This window comes from Helicoverpa zea, chromosome 24 (genome assembly GCF_022581195.2).
Source record: "Helicoverpa zea isolate HzStark_Cry1AcR chromosome 24, ilHelZeax1.1, whole genome shotgun sequence".
NCBI lineage: Eukaryota > Metazoa > Arthropoda > Insecta > Lepidoptera > Noctuidae > Helicoverpa > Helicoverpa zea.
In genome coordinates, this window is record NC_061475.1 from 6,330,525 (window position 1) to 6,350,667 (window position 20,143).

Below are 20,143 nucleotides of genomic sequence, written 5' to 3' on the forward strand. Positions count from 1 at the left end.
CAATAGTCGTCGTTGATAATATCTAAGGTGATAGTACCAAGAATGACGAAGAAAATTGGTTCATTCAAGTATCCCAACATCCCCATCTTAGACATCCCAGCAAAACCCTGACAAAAAAATCGTAAATGTTACATCAATTTTCTATTCTTAGGTAAAATTATGGACACGAAGACAACGGATAACAGAGCTAACAATTCAGATCCATGAAATCTTGGTAGTTGCTTAGATCCTTCTTTAGACTTTTTGCTGTATTGATAAAAAAAAATATATTAAAACCAGCACCAGCAATAATAGCTTCATCACCTGTTGTCATACTTAGCCCATAAGCTTCTTTTCTCAAAAAAAAAACAACTAATAAAAAATACTACCATTAATTTGACAGGCATATCAATGGATTCTGCATAATCAATAAGTGTTTGGTACATATTTATATATTTCTTTACGGAATATTTGTCCAAAACGACCACATCGGTTATAGTTTGGAAATTCATTACAAAAGTTTTAATTCGACAAAATAGTATACCAAAAAGTAAAACAATATTCAATCGGCCTATATCACAAACAATGTAATATATAATATCTGCAGTTATGTGTTTTAGAAAAGGACCAAGATATTTTACCAATTGGAAAATTATAAGTGACCTGTACAAAATATAATACAAACCGAAGATTTTAATAAAAACACGGAAACGCTTAAAATTTTTGTGGGCACCAGGTAAGTTATCAATGCCATAAATGAATCGGTAATTCTTATAAACGAATTCTTGATTGGTAAGAAATGAGAAAAAGAACTGAGCGCAATATTCAAGAGCTGCACTGTAACGCAATGTTGGATTCAAGATATTATGTTCAGCACACCAAACAACTGAGTTCAAGATGATAAAAAATAATACAGGATAAAGTTTTGAGAAAACACGCAATTGAGGAGAACTGTTAAAATCTAAACGAAAGCCGAAAATAAAACGTAGGAACATAATGTATTGAATGCTGCAGACTAAAGAATCGATCATCAAGACCATCGTTTAAAAACTGTAAATTTTGAAAGTATAAGCGACACCGTCACAGAGCTCAACGTGGAACAGTGAAATGAATTTCGCTTTGAAAAATTTTAAAGTCTACTGGTATTTTCCAAATTAAGCCTATTTTTAAAAGTAAATATTGGACATAACATACGATTACAGTACCGTAAAAAGATTTCAAGGAAACTTACTATAAAAGTATTCTGGGGCAGTGTTGTTATTTAGATGTTATCTTGTCATACTAAAAATGAATTCGTTGACTTTTCAATAACCGATCCATGCGTTGTTTTTCGATTGGAGTATGAACTTTGATATTAGCTTCATATTAATAACTAGCTATTTTTTGCTGCAGTTTCACCTGCGTCCCGTAAGAACTTCTGCCTGTACCGAGGTAGAATAAAGCCTATTACTTACTATAGTATGTTACTTGGGAAGAGTGAAGCTTTCCAACGAGTTCAGATTCCTATTAATTATTAACATAATTGCAGTTCTTTAGACGTTGAAAATATTACGTATATGTGCTTTCGGAATAATAGATATTTACATTTCTTAGAATAACTACACTGTACTGTCTTATTGATGGCTATATACCTTTGTCTCTTACAAGTTTGAATAATTCGTTGTTAGAAAAAACACCGTGATCTCTGATACATTATTTAGCAATATCAAAAGTGTTGTGTCCTTACGTTTTGCATTCGGATAACTTCAAGAATTCAATGTCGCATATTTGCATTCTTTATTTTTATCAATTGTCTTTATTTCTGGTCATCTATCTCCTGGAAATTGTTCTTCTCTTATTTGCCTTCAGCGACTGAATATGCAATACATTTTGTAACTGTGTTTGCTACTAAGGAAAAATACATTTACGCGTTCTACTAATTCTAAGACCAACTATAGATATACTAAGTACTTTTATCAATGTTTTTAATATGGATGTTCTGGAATAAAAACTAAATAAATACAAAATATAGATTTATGGTAACAGGTTTTATTTCACAAACAAAGATAAATAAACCTGTGCATAAAATACGTGTCAGTAGCCTAGGCCCCCATAGTCGATGCACCCGAAAATACTTCTCAATTAAATTGCCCGAATCGGGGGCATTGGCTACAGGTGCTGTGGCAATTGAGGGCGTAAGCCACTGACCGAGAAGTATGACGAACTAGCTAACAGAATGTTAAAGAATTGCTTGAAAATCACAACATAAGTGGAATTAATTATTAGTTTTAAAAACACGCTGGTATACAAATTAAGAATAAAATGATTTAATTTGTAAAACAGCAATTATGTTAATGATAGCGAACGACATACAGCCGAGATAAACACTCAACGTCATAGGCAAGTTAGGAAAGATGCAAAAATGGAGGGGACGATTATCCATTAACATCAGTAACTGTTGTATCTCAAAACGAAATCTGGAAAATGAAATAAAAAATTCTTTAAAGTTAATAAAAATTAAGCAATAAGAGTCACTTGAACCGTGCAACAAATATCTCGCTTTTTGTAAGAGTCTGTAAGAATAAACTGTAGACTTTCAGACGGCTGATCATTTGTTTGACCTTATAAATCAGTATAAAGATGAGTGGTAGTACGGACATTACAAAGATCAGGTATTTTGCTGGTACCAGACCGTTAACTTTGATAGCAAACAACATTTTCTTAAAAAATATATTTGCCAACCATTGGGCCAACTGCGGGAACTTTAAACAATCAAAATATTTTGCAGAAGAAACTTACAAGCAATAATAGCTTCATCACCTGTTGTCATACTTAGCCCATAAGCTTCTTCTAATGTAGAATGATGTTTTACGTCACTATTTCTCATATCCCTGCCTTGCAAATATGTACCATCACTCAGCTTACCTCGGGTACTTTATGCTATGTGTATATTACATTATATTCTTTAAGCTGTAACACGATCTACCTTATATAACCCAGGAAGATGCTCAAGGAATGGTCATGCAATATTTTTCTCACCTGTTCTTTTAGCATTGCTAGGTCGTAACTTAAGATAAAAAGTACTCTTATCATGGAGGATATTACCGTCACTACCATCTGCAAGAAAATAATGTTTAGTGGCAATTTAACAACTTAGTTTATCGATAGTTTTAAAGAAGGACAGAACATTGAGAAACATACCGTCACTTTGACAGGCACAGCACTATCATCAATGGTATTAGTAAGGGATTCGTACATTTTGATAAATTGCTTTAACGAATATTTATCCCATGCTGCATTAGCTGATTTAGTGACCAAATAGTTTCTCAAAAGTTTTACCCGTGAGTATAATAAACCAATGAACATAATCAGTATATAATCCCCCAGATCACACGCTAACCGATGCAAAAGGATAGAAAAGAAAGATAATGAGTTTGCAAACGAACATAATCCTGAAATTCGAAAGCAAATCATAGTCGCAAAAAACAAAATATTAGCCAAACCTAATACAAAAGACACTTTAAGAAAGTATTCTAGATTCTGAAAGATCTTCTTTGCGCCGGGAATGGTATCAAGACCATAGATTAATTTAAAGTTTCGTTGAATGTCTTCATCTTTAGTTAGAAATGAAACCGTAAAAAGTACAAAATATTCCGTCAATGCTAAAATTAGATACGATAAACGATGATAGGATAAATTATTTGAAAATAATGTTAAAGCAGTGAATAAAAGTAAGAAAAATATAGTGTACAGATATGAAAGCCGCTTTATCTTAGATGAGCCATTAAAGTTTTGACGAAATCCGAAAGCGAAACGAATGAACAAAACGTTTTTGATATCGCAGACCAAGGTATCGTCAGTCATGTTGGCGACACTACCTTTGAGTAAACTCTGGAAAGTTGTTAAATAAAAATAACTCGAAACCACTAGAATTCTGTTTTAAGGTAGTAATAAAGCTTACAATGAAAATAATAACTACAGTGAATACAGAATAGTGATATTGTTCGTGATAGTAATCAAGTCAGCTTTCAAGGTGATTCTATTTCCACTAACTGTGGGGCTCATTGGTATATTTTGGTCAAGGATTTTTTTTTTTAAAATGCAGATGAAGTACATTTATTAATTAGTATTTCTCATTTGAAGTCAAATGATGAAAAGAATTCAATAGGTCTGTGGGTCTGACTGTCATCGTCAACCTTTCTTTTTAATAAATTTGAATTTAGATTACAAACTATTTCATAAGAAATTAAAACAACAAGGTGTAGATATTTGGTAACAAGTTTTATTTCACCTAAATATAGCCCGATAGTTATATCAGAATATTAAGCACACAAGGATAGAATAGAAGAAGGAAAAAACAAAATCACAGTAATAATTATGCTTTTACGAATAGAAGGTTCTTATCTGCAAAACTGCAATAATGTTAAGAATGATAAATGACAAACAGTTCAGAAATAGCTTTGTTGTCAGAGGCAGGTTCGGCAGAAGGTCAAATCGAAGCGGTCGATTTTTTAGAAGCATTAGTAAATCTTGAAGATCACTCCGCAGTCTTTCGTCTGAAAGAACAAGATTTGGTTATGGTCATATTTATACATGAAAGTATTTGAAAATCATCCTTAAGGATGATGGCTTGGTGATAGGTGCCTAGAAATTACTCACTTTTAGCTTGTGTTCTTTGCTCAATAATTTTGGTCTTCATATAGCTATAGTCGTTGTTGATTATGTCTAAGGCGATGGTACCCAGGATGACGAAGAAAATTGGTTCATTCAAGTATCCCAACATTACCATCTTAGACATCCCAGCAAAACCCTGAAGACAATGTTTTGACATTTCTATCCAATGCTGTGTTACAGTATGGTCTTTTAAATTAAGTTAAGGACGCGAAGATAACGAATGACAGAGCCTTCAACGGAGGCCTGTGAGACCTTGGTAGTTCCATAGATCCCTCATTAGACTATTTCCTGTTGGGAATATTTTTTCTCCCGCTTATTATTTTGTCATACGCTTAAACTAGCTTCATCGTCTTCTGTATCTTCAGATACTTATCTCTAACGAATCAATAATATCATCATCACGGCTAGTCCAAAAACTTCTTCATTCTGTTCTTCCAAATTTTGTAACCATTTCTCAAATTCTCGCCTTGCAGAATCATTACTCGACTTACCTTTGGTACTTTATGCTATTTTATTCATTTTGAACTTCGTACGTTGTAATAAGTCTGGAAGATGCTCAAGGAATGGTCATGCATTATTTTACTCACCTGTTCTTTTAGCGTTGCAAGGTCGTGGCGTAAGGTATAAAGTACTTCTGCCGGGGCTGCGGGTTGTTCGAAAGAGATACCGCGGCCGTGGCACATAAAAGGCCTATGACGGAACACGACGGTTTTTAGTCAGTAAGAGTCTGACACTCCCTCACTGCTGCTAACCCACAGCGGGAGGGGTCATTTGATGATTTTTGACGTCGTTAAAAAAAAAGGTGCATTATTTTACTCACCTGTTCTTTTAGCACTGCAAGATCGTGACCTAAGCTGTAAAGTACTCTTATCATAGAGGATATTACCGTCACCACTGTCTGTAATAAAACAATGTCTAGTGTCAATTTAACGACTCAGTTTATCGACAGTGTCAAAGAAGGATAGTACATTGAGTAACATACCGTCACTTTGACAGGCGCAGCACTAATATCAATAGTATTAGTAAGAGATTCGTACATGTTGATATATTGCTTTACCGAATATCTATCCCATGCTGTATTAGCCGATTTTGTTTCCAAATAGTTTCTTAAAAGCTTTGCCCGTGAGTATAATAAACCAAGGAACATAATCAGTGTATATCTCCCCGCATCGCAGGTTAACCGATGCAAAAGAAGAGGACTGACGGAATATGAGTTTGCTTCTGGAATTTTAAAGCAAATCAAAGACGAAAAACACAAATTGTTAGTCCAACTTAATACAAAAGACACTTTAAGAAAGTATTCAAGATTCCGAAAGATCTTTTTTGCAACGGGGATAGTGTCAAGACCGTAGATTACTTTATAACTTCGACGGATATACTCTTCCTTAGTTAGGAAAGAAATCATAAAAAGTATGAAATATTCGATCAATGCCAAAATGCGAAAGGACAATAAAATAACTTCATTCGGAAGTAATGAAAAAACAGCAAATAAAATTAAAAAACACATAGTGTACAGATATGAGAGCCACTTTATCTTAGATGAGCCATTAAAGTTTGGATGAAATCCGAAAGCGAAACGAATGAACAAAACGTTTCTGATATCGCAGACCAAGGTATCGTCAGTCATGTTGGCGACACTACTTTTGACTTATCTCTTGAAACTACAGTAAAAGTAACTCGAAACCGATGGAGTTTTGTTTTGAAGTAGTCATAGAGTTTATAATTAAAATAATAACAACAGTGAATACAGAACAGTGATCGTGATAGAGATCAGACCAGTGCTCAAAGTCATTCTAATTTGTCTATGAAGGACAAATTCTAAATCCACTGTATGTGTGTTTTTATCATGATCAAGTTTGTTAAAAATGCACGTCATATAAATAGATTTATCCTACTTATTTGAAATCAAATGGGAAGTAAGACAAGGTATCATTAAATACTTCCATAGGTTCCAGTACAAGTTCATAACCCTGATTCAAATCTGGCAAAACTGGAAAATGATTTACTTCTCTTCTGGTGTCAGACATTTCTAAAATCCACCTGATGGCCTCTGACGCGGAGTTGTAACAACGACTGCAACTGAGTAGCATTCAGGGACGCCGACTTTACGTGCCCTGTCAGGCGTGGGGGTATAACACGGCCAACTTCCAGACTCCGGGTTGCTTTGTGAAAGCCACAAAACCTATAAAGCTATTTCAGGAATGGAACCTTTTTTATTAAATTTTTATTCAAGATGTTCTAGAAAAGGAATTTAGTTTTTTTTCTAAGCAGAAAGCTAAATAAAATTAAAATATGGATTTCTGGTAAAATATTTTATTTCACAAACAAAGATTGACAAACCTGTGCATAAAATATTGATCAGTGGCTTAGTCCCCCCATGTACAAAGCACCCGTAGCTGACGCCCCCGATTCTGGTAATCGAATTAAAAGCTATATTCGGCGGCGTCGACAATTGGGGGCGTAAGCCACTGACCGAGAAGTATGACAAACTAACACACAGTAAAGATAGAGATAAATTTATTTGTTAAAAACATTTGTTATATATAATTATGTAAGGTGGTGCAGTATTATATACAGTTTCAATAAGTTTTGCCCTATCAGGCGTACAAATATACATTTATTGAACTAAAAATCTACATTCAATGTGAAAGAATTGCTTGAAAATCCCAATATAGGTAGAATAAATTAATAGTTTTAAAAACACACTAGTATACTATTAAGAGTAAAATGATTTAATTTGTAATACAGCAATTATGTTAATGGTAGCAAATGACATAAAGCCGAGAAATAAACTCAACGTCATAGGTAAATTTGGAAATATGCAAAACTGGAGCGGACGATTATCCATTAACATCAGTAACTGCTGTATCTCAAAACGTAGTCGTTCATCTGGAAAATAAATTAAGAACCTTTCAGAACATTATAAAAATTAAACAAATGAAACCACTTTTTGGAAAGTTTATAAGAAGAAGAAGCTTTTTATAAGAGCCTGTAAGAATACCAGCACATTGTAGACTTTCTGTCGGCCAATAGTTTGTTTGGGGTCATACTCGTAAATCATTATTAAGATGAATGGTCGTACGCACATTACAACGACCAGGTATTTGGCCGATATCAGGCCGACTAAAAACTATATAATATCATTAATAATTTTCTTTAAAAAATTTTTGCTTACCAACGCGTCACCTGTCACGATTCATCATCATCATCATCATCATCAGCCTATCGTAGTCCACTGCTGGACATAGGCCTCTCCAAGTGCACGCCACGATTAAACAACCAGAATATTTTATGGAAGTAAATAGGTACTTACCATTGGTACGATTTCTCTGTCCAATCATTTTCAACTTGATGTTTTTAAGTTTATCTTGAATCAAGTCTGTAACCATTGACAACAAAGTGACAGCAAAAATAGGTTCATGTAGGTGTCCAGCCAGAGCCAATATTATAACCTCGAGAAAATCCTGAAACAAATCTCTTTTCTTTACAATCTGTACAAATCTACTACATGTAAAAGAAAGTCGAGTTAGTTACACCTATTATAATTCAGGAACGGCTGGACCGTGTAAGCTAAAAATTTGAGGAAAAGCAGCATATGGAAAACAGAAAGGCTTTTTTCACGACGTGGACGGACGGATGTGAGTGAAAACACGGGCGAAAGCTAGTATTACTATATAGAAGATTTTTATGCTATGAAAATACTGAACGTATTTGAAAAAAATCGGGATTTGGGTGGTTCAGGTTATGGGTTGAGGAGGTCAAATAGGAAGTAACTCCATAAACACATACCCCCTTACTTATAAAATCTCTAATCACCTTCTAAGCAACATTTTAACTAATCACTACTTAAAGTCTTAAGTAGTGATTAAATGTTAGTTAAGACAAACTTAAGTAACGTTTATAAGTAAGAATTTTCTTAAACAGCTCTTAAGTATTACTTATATTTAATTCACGTTTATGGAAATGGCAGATTGGAAGTCGACACTAATATAGTTACGGAATGGCTAAGCAGACAATGATTATTGTTTTTTTTTTACTGTAACAAATCTATTAACACTTAACTTACGTGATGTTTAAAAAGGATAATAACTTCATATAAGTCGAGGATTAATCTAGCAGACGAACATACCAATATGACGACAATCTGAAGCAAAATAACACATTTTTCATTTTATTGTTGTTTTTCTCAAAAAAACAACTAATAAAAAATACTACCATTAATTTGACAGGCATATCAATGGATTCTGCATAATCAATAAGTGTTTGGTACATATTTATATATTTCTTTACGGAATATTTGTCCAAAACGACCACATCGGTTATAGTTTGGAAATTCATTACAAAAGTTTTAATTCGACAAAATAGTATACCAAAAACTAAAACAATATTCAATCGGCCTATATCACAAACAATGTAATATATAATATCTGCAGTTATGTGTTTTAGAAAAGGACCAAGATATTTTACCAATAGGAAAATTGTAAGTGACCTGAAAAAAATATAATACAAACAGAAGATTTTAATAAAAACACGCAAACGCTTAAAATTTTTGTGGGCACCAGGCAAGTTATCAATGCCATAAATGAATCGGTAATTCTTATAAACGAATTCTTGATTGGTAAGAAATGAGAAAAAGAACTGAGCGCAATATTCAAAAGCTGCACTGTAACGCAATGTTGGATTTAAGATATGTTCAGCACACCAAACAACTGAGTTCAAGGTGATAAAAAATAATACAGGATAAAGTTTTGAGAAAATACGCAACTGAGGAGAGCTCTTAAAATCTAAACGAAAGCCGAAAATAAAACGTAAAAACATAATGAATCGAATGCTGGTGACTAAAGTATGGATCATCATGACCTTGGTTTAAAACTAAAGTCAATTTTGAAAGTGTAAGGGACACTGTCACGAAGCTCAAAGTGGAACAGTGAAATGAATTTCGTTTTGAAAACTTTAAAGACTACTGGTATTTTCCAAATTAATCCTATTTTTAAAAGTAAATATTGGACATGACATTCAACTACAGTACCGTAAAAAGATTTCAAGGAAACTTACTATAAAAGTATTCTGGGGCAGTGTTGTTATTTAGATGTTATCTTGTCATACTAAAAATGAATTCGTTGACTTTTCAATAACCGATCCATCCGTTGTTTTTCGATTGGAGTATGAACTTTGACATTAGCTTCATATTAATAACTAGCTATTTTTTGCTGCAGTTTCACCTGCGTCCCGTAAGAACTTCTGCCTGTACCGAGATAAAATAAAGCCTATTACTTATTATAGTATGCTACTTGGGAAGAGTGAAGATTTTCAACGAGTTCAGATTCCTATTAATTATTAACATAATTGCAGTTCTTTAGACCATCACGATATACGTTGAAAATATCACGTATATGTGCTTTCGGAATAGTATTTAGTAATAACTGATGCGCACTTGACTGATTTTAAAGTAGTATCCTTATTTAGAATCGCTACACTACTAAGTTTTATTGATGGCTACATACTTTTGTCGCTTACACGTTTGAATATTTCGTATTTTAAAGAAGTTATGACCTCTGTTCCGTTAGTTTGTTATATTAAAAGTGTTATGTAGTTTCGTTTTGCTTTCGGATAACTTCAAGAATTCAATGTTCAAGAAAGATTCAGCTGTTAACTTATTTGCATTCTTTATTTTTATCATTTGTCTTTATTTCAGTACATCTATCTCCTGTAAATTGTTCTCCTCTTATTTGCCTTCAGCGACTGAATATTCAATATATTATATTTTGAATACATTTTGTAATTGCATTTGCCACTAAGGAAAAATGATTCGTGCGATGCGTTCTACTAATTCCTAGACCAGCTATTGATAAATAAGTACTTTTATCAATGGTCTTATCCAGGATGAATAGGAATTTTGATCTTTTCTCAGCAAAACGCTAAATAAAAGAAACTATAGATTTTTGTTAACAAGTTTTATTTCACAAACCAAGTAAACAAACCTGTGCATAAAATACGAATCAGTAGCGAAGGCTCCCATCGGCCCCGCCGGTCGAAGCACCTGTGGCCGACGCCCCCAAAATGAGCTTTTAATTAGGTAAATCTAATCGGGGGTATCGGCTACGGGTGCTTCTATGACTGGGGGCGTAAGCCACTGACCAAGAAGTACGACAAACTAGCACACAATGTTACAGAATTGCTTGAAGATCACAACATAAGTAGAATTAATTAATAGTTTAAAAACACGCTGGTATACAATTAAGAATAAAATGATTTGATTTGTAAAACAGCAATTATGTTAATTGTAGCAAAAGACATAAAGCCGAGATAAACCCTCAACGTCATAGGCAAGTTAGGAAAGATACCAAACTGGAGCGGACGATTATCCATTAACATCAGTAACTGTTGTATCTCAAAACGTAACCGTTCATCTGGAAAATGAAATAAAAAACTCTTTACACTTAATAAAAATTAAGCAATGGGAGTCACTTTTGGAACCGTGCAACAAATATCTTGCTTTTTGTAAGAGTCTGTAAGAATAAACTGCTGACTTTCAGACGGCTGATCATTTGTTTGAGCTTATAAATCAGTATAAAGATGAGTGGTAGTACGCACATTACAAAGATCAGGTATTTTGCTGGTACCAGACCGTTAACTTTGATAGCAATCAACATTTTCTTAAAAAATATATTTGCCAACCATTGGGCCAACTGTCGGCCGACTGCGGGAACTTTAAACAATCAAAATATTTTGCAGAAGAAACTTACCATTAGTACGATTTCTTTGTGCAATCATTTTACACTTAATGTTTGTCAGTTTATCTTGAATCAAGTCTGTTACCATGGACAACAGAGTGGCAGCAAAAATAGGTTCATTAAGATATCCAATCACAAACAATATTATAACCTCGAGAAAATCCTGAAACATTACACTTTTCTATACTATTTTCACTAATCTATATATTCTATATTCATTTATAAATATTAATGCCACTTTTCGTTGTAATTTTATAACTCAAGAGCGGTTTCACCAATCCAAATGCTTAGGCTTTGTTCGAACTATTTAGTTGTTGCACGATCGAGCTTTATTTATCATATTTTATTTAACAAAATGGTGGACATTATATATAGCGAATCACGTACCACGGGCTAACGGCATGTGGTATATTATAATAAAGATGATTTTTTACGCTCTAAAAATACTTAACATGTTTGAAAAAATCGGGAATCAGATTGCCCAGGTAACTGTGTGGAGGTGGGTGGTCAAATAGGCAGGGCTACCCCTGCCTATACAGCATTGGTATTTGACTACTCAAATAAGAATGCTGTATTAGGTTAGAAAAAATTAAGCAGATAAGGCTGAGCAGATGATGATTATTAATTATACTAATAAATATAATTACTGTAATAAATCTATTAATGGTTAACTTACTTGACGTTTCAAAACGAAAATAACTTCATATAATTCGACGACTGCCCTAGCAGACGAACCTACTAAAATTATGACAACCTGAAAAAACAAATATGTAACACATTTTTTTTTTGTGGTTTTTCTCACCTAAACCTGTCATTATATCGAATAAAAAATACTACCATTAATTTGAAAAGCATATTCATAGATTCTACGTAATCAATAAGTGTTTGGTACATATTTATATATTTCTTCACGGAATATTTATCCAAAACGACCACATCGGTTATAGTTTGGAAATTCGTTTCAAATGTTTTGACTCGACAAAATAGAATACCGAAAACTAAATAAATATTTAATCTTCCTATATCACAAATATGGAAATATATAATATCTGCAGTTACGTTTTTTAGAAATGGACCAAGATATGCTACTAATTGGAAAATTGTAATTATTCTGAACAAAATATGAAACAAACAGAAGAATTTAATAAAAAGTCGCAAACGCTTAAAATTTTTGTGGGCACCAAGCAAGTTATCAATGCCATAAATGAATCGGTAATTCTTATAAACGAATTCTTGTTTTGTAAGAAACGAGACGAAGAATTGAGCGCAATATTCAATGAGTGTACTGTAACGTAACGTTGGATTCAATACATTTTCGGAATACCAAACAGCAAAGTTCAAGACAATAAAAATTAATACAGGATAAAGTTTTGAGAAAACACGCATTTGAGGAGAACTGTTAAAATCCAAACGAAAACCGAAAATAAAGCGTAGGAACATGATGTATTGAATGCTGGTGACTAAAGAATCGATCATCATGACCATCGTTGAAAATCTAAAGTAAATGATGCGTGTAAGCGACACTGTCACAAAGCTCAAAGTGGAACAGTGAAATTAATTTCGTTGTCAAAAATTTAAATACTACTGGTATTTTCCAAATTAATCCTATTTTTAGAAGTAAATATTGGATATGACATACAATTACAGCACCGTAAAAAGTTTTCAAGGAAACTTACCATAAAAGTATTCTGGGATAGTGTTGTTATTTAGATGTTATCTTGTCATACTATAAATGAATCCGTTGATTTTCAATAACCAATCCATCCGTTGTTTTTCGATTGGAGTATGAACTTTGACATTAGCTTCATATTAATAACTAGCTATTTTTTGTTGCAGTTTCACCTGCGTCCCGTAAGAACTTCTGCCTGTACCGGGATAAAATAAAGCCTATTAATTATTATAGTATGTTACTTGGGTAGAGTGAAGCCTTCCAACGAGTTCAGATTCCTATTAATTATTACCATAATTGCAGTTCTTTAGACCATCACCATATACGTTGAAAATATTACGTATATGTGCTTTCGGAATAGTATTTAGTAATAACTGATGCACACTTGACTGATTTTAAAGTAGTATCCTTATTTAGAATCACTACACTACTAAGTTTTATTGATGGCTACATACATTTGTCGCTTACACGTTTGAATATTTCGTATTTTAAAGAAGTTATGACCTCTGTTCCGTTAGTTTGTTATATTAAAAGTGTTATGTAGTTTCGTTTTGCTTTCGGATAACTTCAAGAATTCAATGTTCAAGAAAGATTCAGCTGTTAACTTATTTGCATTCTTTATTTTTATCATTTGTCTTTATTTCAGTACATCTATCTCCTGTAAATTGTTCTCCTCTTATTTGCCTTCAGCGACTGAATATTCAATATATTATATTTTGAATACATTTTGTAATTGCATTTGCCACTAAGGAAAAATGATTCGTGCGATGCGTTCTACTAATTCCTAGACCAGCTATTGATAAATAAGTACTTTTATCAATGGTCTTATCCAGGATGAATAGGAATTTTGATCTTTTCTCAGCAAAACGCTAAATAAAAGAAACTATAGATTTTTGTTAACAAGTTTTATTTCACAAACCAAGTAAACAAACCTGTGCATAAAATACGAATCAGTAGCGAAGGCTCCCATCGGCCCCGCCGGTCGAAGCACCTGTGGCCGACGCCCCCAAAATGAGCTTTTAATTAGGTAAATCTAATCGGGGGTATCGGCTACGGGTGCTTCTATGACTGGGGGCGTAAGCCACTGACCAAGAAGTACGACAAACTAGCACACAATGTTACAGAATTGCTTGAAGATCACAACATAAGTAGAATTAATTAATAGTTTAAAAACACGCTGGTATACAATTAAGAATAAAATGATTTGATTTGTAAAACAGCAATTATGTTAATTGTAGCAAAAGACATAAAGCCGAGATAAACCCTCAACGTCATAGGCAAGTTAGGAAAGATACCAAACTGGAGCGGACGATTATCCATTAACATCAGTAACTGTTGTATCTCAAAACGTAACCGTTCATCTGGAAAATGAAATAAAAAACTCTTTACACTTAATAAAAATTAAGCAATGGGAGTCACTTTTGGAACCGTGCAACAAATATCTTGCTTTTTGTAAGAGTCTGTAAGAATAAACTGCTGACTTTCAGACGGCTGATCATTTGTTTGAGCTTATAAATCAGTATAAAGATGAGTGGTAGTACGCACATTACAAAGATCAGGTATTTTGCTGGTACCAGACCGTTAACTTTGATAGCAATCAACATTTTCTTAAAAAATATATTTGCCAACCATTGGGCCAACTGTCGGCCGACTGCGGGAACTTTAAACAATCAAAATATTTTGCAGAAGAAACTTACCATTAGTACGATTTCTTTGTGCAATCATTTTACACTTAATGTTTGTAAGTTTATCTTGAATCAAGTCTGTTACCATGGACAACAGAGTGGCAGCAAAAATAGGTTCATTAAGATATCCAATCACAAACAATATTATAACCTCGAGAAAATCCTGAAATATTACACTTTTCTATACTATTTTCACTAATCTATATATTCTATATTCATTTATAAATATTAATGCCACTTTTCGTTGTATTTTGTTAACTCAAGAGCGGTTTCACCAATCCAAATGCTTAGAACAAAGCGTTCGGACTATTTAGTAGATGGTTTATATGTGAAGTTTGCACAAAGTTGCACGATCCAGCTTCATTTATCAGTTTTTTTTTTTTTTTTAACAGAATGGTTTACTTTATATGTAGCGAAGCAAGTGCCACAGGCCATTAATATTATTATAAAGATGATTTTTTATGTTCTGAAAATGCTAATCCTATTTGAAAAAATATATCAGGCTGCCCAGGTAACTGTATGTAGGTAGTCAAATAGGCAGAGGTGGTCAGGTAGACGCATCAATGCTGCAAAGGTTAGGTTAAGCATATAAGGCTTAACAGACGGTGATTATTGTTTTTACCAGTATTTTTATTGCAAAAAAATCTATTAATAGTTAACTTACTTGGCGTTTCAAGTGTAAAATAACTTCATATGAGTCGAGGACTGTCCGGGCAGATGAACATACTAAAATTATGACAACCTGAAAAAAATAACACATTTTTATTTTTTTTGTTGTTTTTCTCACCTAAAACTACCTAAAAAATACTACCATTAATTTGAAAGGCATCTCAATGGATTCTACGTATCCAATGAGTGTTTGGTACATATTTATATATTTATATATTTCTTGGTACATATTTATATATTTAACTGCCTCGTTGGTCTAGCTGTCGCAAGTGCGGCTGCTGAGCACGAGGTCTCGGGTTCGATTCCCGAGTCGGGCCGAAATCGCTTTGTGGGTTTTAGAAGACTTTCACAAAGCAGCCCGGAGCCTGGAAGCTGGTGATTGATACACCCGTGCATCGGAGAGCACGTAAATGTCGGTCCTGCGCCTGATCTCTCTCCGGTCGTGTCGGATTACCGTCCCATCGGACTATGAGAGTTAAGGAATAGTGAGTGCACTTGTGTCTGCGCAAATGCTCGTGCATTATAATATGTCCTGCGTAGTTGGCTAATCTCCTTACATGAGAACAGCCGCCGTAGCCGATAATCGGCTAGGAGGACATCATCATCATCATCATATATTTCTTCACGGAATATTTGTCCAAAACAACCACATTGGTTATAGTTTGGAAATTCGTTTCAAATGTTTTGACTCGACAAAATAGAATACCGAAAACTAAATAAATATTAAATCTTCCTATATCACAAACATGGAAATATATAATGTCTGCAAGTGCGGTTTTTAGAAATGGACCAAAATATGTTACTAATAGGAAAATTGAAAGTATTCTGAACAAAATATAATACAAACAGAAGAATTTAATAAAAAGACGTAAACGCTTAAAATTTTTGTGAGCCCCAGGCAAGCTGTCGATGCCATAAATGAACTGGTAATTCTTATTAACGAATTCTTGTTTTGTAAGAAACGAGACGAAGAATTGAGCGCAATATTCAATGCGTGTACTGTAACGTAACATTGTATTCAATAAATTTTCGGAAGACCAAACAACAGAGTTTAACACGATAAAAAAAAGTACAGGATAAAGTTTTGTGAACAAACGCATTTGAGGAGAACTGCTAAAGTCTAAACGAAAGCCGAAAATAAATCGTAGGAACATAATGTATTGAATGCTGCTGACTAAAGAATCGATCATCATGACCATCGTTTAAAAACTGAAGTCAATTTTGAAAGTGTAAGCGACGCTGTCACAGAGCTCAAAGTGGAACAGTGAAATGAAACTCTTTGAAAATGTTAAAAAAGTTGAAGCATCAGATTACAGATACTAGTGTTTTCCAAATTAATTTTATTCATAGAAATAAACATCGGCAATGACATGCAATTAGAATAACGTAAAATGATTTCAAGGAAACTTACTATAAAAATATTCTGGTACAGGTAGATACCTAGTGTTGTTATTTCGATGTTATCTTGTCATACTAAAAATGAAATAATTTATTGCTGATTTCAATAACCGATCTATCGGTCGTTTGGGATTGGAGATTAAACTTTGGCATTGGCTTTAAATATAAATTACTGTTTTCTTGCGATTGTACCCGTGGGATCTACTGCCCGTACTGGGATAATATTATATAGCCTACATTACTTGGGAAGAGTGAAGCTTTCCAACGAGTGTAGATTCCTAATAATTATTAACATAATTTCAATTCATAGACCATCGCGAGCATAGTTGTCGTCAAAATAGACTCTCTATTTAGAATAGCTACATCGTTGTATTAATAAGTTGACTCCATACCTTTGTCGCTTACACGTTTGAATGTTTCGAGGTTTAAAAAATCATGATTTCTGATGCGTCAGTTACCAATATTAAAAGTATTATGTTATTACGTTTCTCTTTCGGATATCTTCAAGGTTTCAATGCCTCAAGAAAGATTCGGGTGTTATCTTATTTCTACTCTTTATTTTTATCATTTGCCTTTATTTCAGTACTTTTATCTCCAGAAAACTTTGCACCTTTCATTTATCGTCTTTTGACAGCGACTGAATATTCAACACACTTCCTAATTGCATTTGTCACTAAAGAAAAATATATTTGCTCGTTCTGCAAAATGTTCAAAAAACTGGAGTACTCCATTAAATTCATTATCTTGAATATTATCTGCAACAGATTTAACTCTTTGTATTGGATTTACTTTCAAATACGAGGTTCATGTGCTAAGAAATACTAATTTCACTTTTTCTATTATTTTTCTGTCGGTTCGGATGCGACATGGGGAGATTTGTATTGGTCATTATATTTCATATTTTTAGGGTTCCGTACCTCAAAAGGAAAAAACGGAACCCTTATAGGATCACTTTGTTGTCCGTCTGTCTGTCTGTCAAGACACTTTATCTCAAGAACGCGTGGACGTATCAAGCTGAAATTCACATGAAATACTCTAGTGTCCCTTTAAGCTGTGAAAATATCAAACTTCCAAGCCAAGCCAATCAAAAGATACAGCCGATTATGTCGATATTTTCAACAAATTTTCGACACTCGCAGAGGAATCAAAACCTACAGGATACTTCCCGTAAACTCAGAATCTTGAAATTTGGCATGAAGCATTGTCATATAATGCAAATATAGGAAAAATTGCGAAAATCACATTTTTTTAGTTATATAATATAATAAAAATATTTTAATAAAATGAAACTTACTACCTTATTTCTCAAGAACGAATAAAGGTATCAAATTGAAATTTATACCAAATACCTACGTCTATAATTGTTCCTTTAAGCAGTGAAAAAATCAAACTTCTAAGTTAACGCGATCAAAAGATACAGCAGTTTATACCGACACCTTAGACGAGTTTCCGTCACACGCTAGGTAATCAAAACCTACAAGGTACTTCCCGTGAACTCAGAATTTTGAAATTCGGCACGAAGCAACGTTATATAGCACTGATAAAGGATAAATTGCGAAAATGATAAATTTGAAATTACATAAAATATTATTTTTGCTTATATGATATAAAATATTTTTTTAATAATTATAAACTTACTACCTCCCTTTTTTCACATGAACGCGTAGAGATATTAATGTTGAAATTCATATCAAACACTTCTTAAATCTAATTGCCTCTAAACTATGAAAAATTCTAAATCATTCAAAGGTCATTGGGCACCTTAGTATGAAAACCATACCGGACACAAACGAAATATAGCATAGTATAATGATAAAAGGCTCTGATTTACGATGGCGTTAGTCGCATCAACGTGAGCCATGGGAATTTAGAGAAAATCCGTTTTGAACATCAAATATTTTCCCTACTTCAATGGTGAATTTAAACGACCAAATGGGATGGATTCGAGTGATTATTTCTTTATAGTAAAAGAGTATACTCGCCGTTTATGCCCATTGTCATCATGTCAGGATCGTATGATGGAAACCTTGAGAAATCGAGGGCAACTTTCTGAAATTGTAGGCACGCATAGGGTTAAAACTTGATTTTCAGGTTTATGTCTGATTACACTATCAAACAGTGATGGTTTAGAGCTGACCTGCTGGTGGAGACGAGATAAAGTCGAGGGAACTCCTCAACAGTATGTTTTAGCTACGTCATGTTTGGGCTTATATTATTCGTATTGACAAGTAATTTTCACTAGAAAGTTAAAAATGGTGTTATTTTTACGAATACTGGGAGTGGATGGACGCAAACACTGAAAATAAAAAAATAAAAAAATACTATTTACAAAAAAAAACCGACTTCATGAAACAGTGAAAGGGACAAAATACAACTTTTGGCAAGGCTCTAAAAACGTGAAGCCAGCGTACCCGAATCCTTCTTTGCAGCAGTCGTTGTCGATGTAAGTGGCCGTCAGGTGGATTTGGGGAGTGGAAAAAAACCTGAAATTAGGGCTTGTGAGATGATTAAACCTCTCAATAAGAAAAGATCTCATTCCCACAATGGCTACTATAACCCAAGTTAGAAGGGAATTCGCATCACCTCCTATAAAATAAGCTCTAACACAAGGTAATTGATATAAATAGCAAAGGAGTTCCCTGAACTATATCTTATCTTTATAATAGATCCCGCAATGACAATCAAACCATGTGGAAAGTCCTCGTCAATACGAATAAAATAAGCCTAAACACGCGGTAGTTGCAACATGCTGTTCAGGAGTTCCCTCGATTCTCTTTGGTCTCATAATCAAATCAGCTCCAAAAATTCACTGTTTCGCAATTCCCTCAAAAATACACCCACATGTCTGGTTTTGACTTGTATTGATGAATGCCTACAATATTCGAGAGTTGCCCTCGATTTCTCGAGGTTTCCAGATCCTCATGAGGTCTTGGTCATCCGAATTGAGATCTTATTTTTTTTTTAAAGTATTTCAACAATAAAAACTGTCATTGTGACCTGTATAATCCAAAAAACTGCTTGTTTTATATGTTCTTCAATCGATCCTGTACATTCTTCTCCATGGAATTTTAATAAAATATTTATACTGAGTGAAACGTCATACTATTCCCCATAATTTAAAACTACTTTCATTCGTGTCCGCCACTTTTTGTAAAGCGGATTAGATATGCCCAATGACCTTAAGACATAATTAGTTATTTTCAATCAAACGACAATGCTCAAAAAAAACCCAGGCCCGGCGCAAAAGAAAAGTAACTCAAATTATAGGTAATAATAAGTAATAATATACTGCATAGTAGGCATCATCGAAATTAATGGCTATATGTGTGAAATTGTTATGTGATTTTACAGGGGTA

At 33.7% G+C, this 20,143-nt stretch overlaps 2 protein-coding genes and 1 long non-coding RNA gene across 3 annotated transcripts; all 3 read right to left on the minus strand.

Moving 5' to 3' along the window:
- Window positions 1-7,001: 7,001 nt before the first annotated feature.
- Window positions 7,002-9,038, minus strand: LOC124642454. The gene is made up of 4 exons (XM_047180882.1): window positions 8,848-9,038; window positions 8,699-8,776; window positions 7,946-8,096; window positions 7,002-7,521 (listed from the first exon to the last, which is right to left on the minus strand). Exons 1-4 carry the CDS (start codon window positions 8,968-8,970, stop codon window positions 7,349-7,351), a joined length of 525 nt encoding a protein of 174 aa, XP_047036838.1. The 5' UTR covers window positions 8,971-9,038; the 3' UTR covers window positions 7,002-7,348.
- Window positions 9,039-10,618: 1,580 nt separating this feature from the next.
- LOC124642451 lies at window positions 10,619-12,378 on the minus strand. Its single transcript, XM_047180877.1, has 4 exons — window positions 12,204-12,378; window positions 12,043-12,120; window positions 11,379-11,529; window positions 10,619-11,042 (listed from the first exon to the last, which is right to left on the minus strand). The coding sequence occupies exons 1-4, from the start codon at window positions 12,258-12,260 to the stop codon at window positions 10,870-10,872; spliced, it is 459 nt and encodes a 152-aa protein (XP_047036833.1). The 5' UTR covers window positions 12,261-12,378; the 3' UTR covers window positions 10,619-10,869.
- A 1,594-nt stretch (window positions 12,379-13,972) lies between these two features.
- LOC124642460 lies at window positions 13,973-15,418 on the minus strand. The gene is made up of 3 exons (XR_006985769.1): window positions 15,385-15,418; window positions 14,733-14,883; window positions 13,973-14,396 (listed from the first exon to the last, which is right to left on the minus strand). It is a non-coding gene; the product is annotated as an uncharacterized LOC124642460 (long non-coding RNA).
- Between the last annotated feature and the right edge of the window lie 4,725 nt (window positions 15,419-20,143).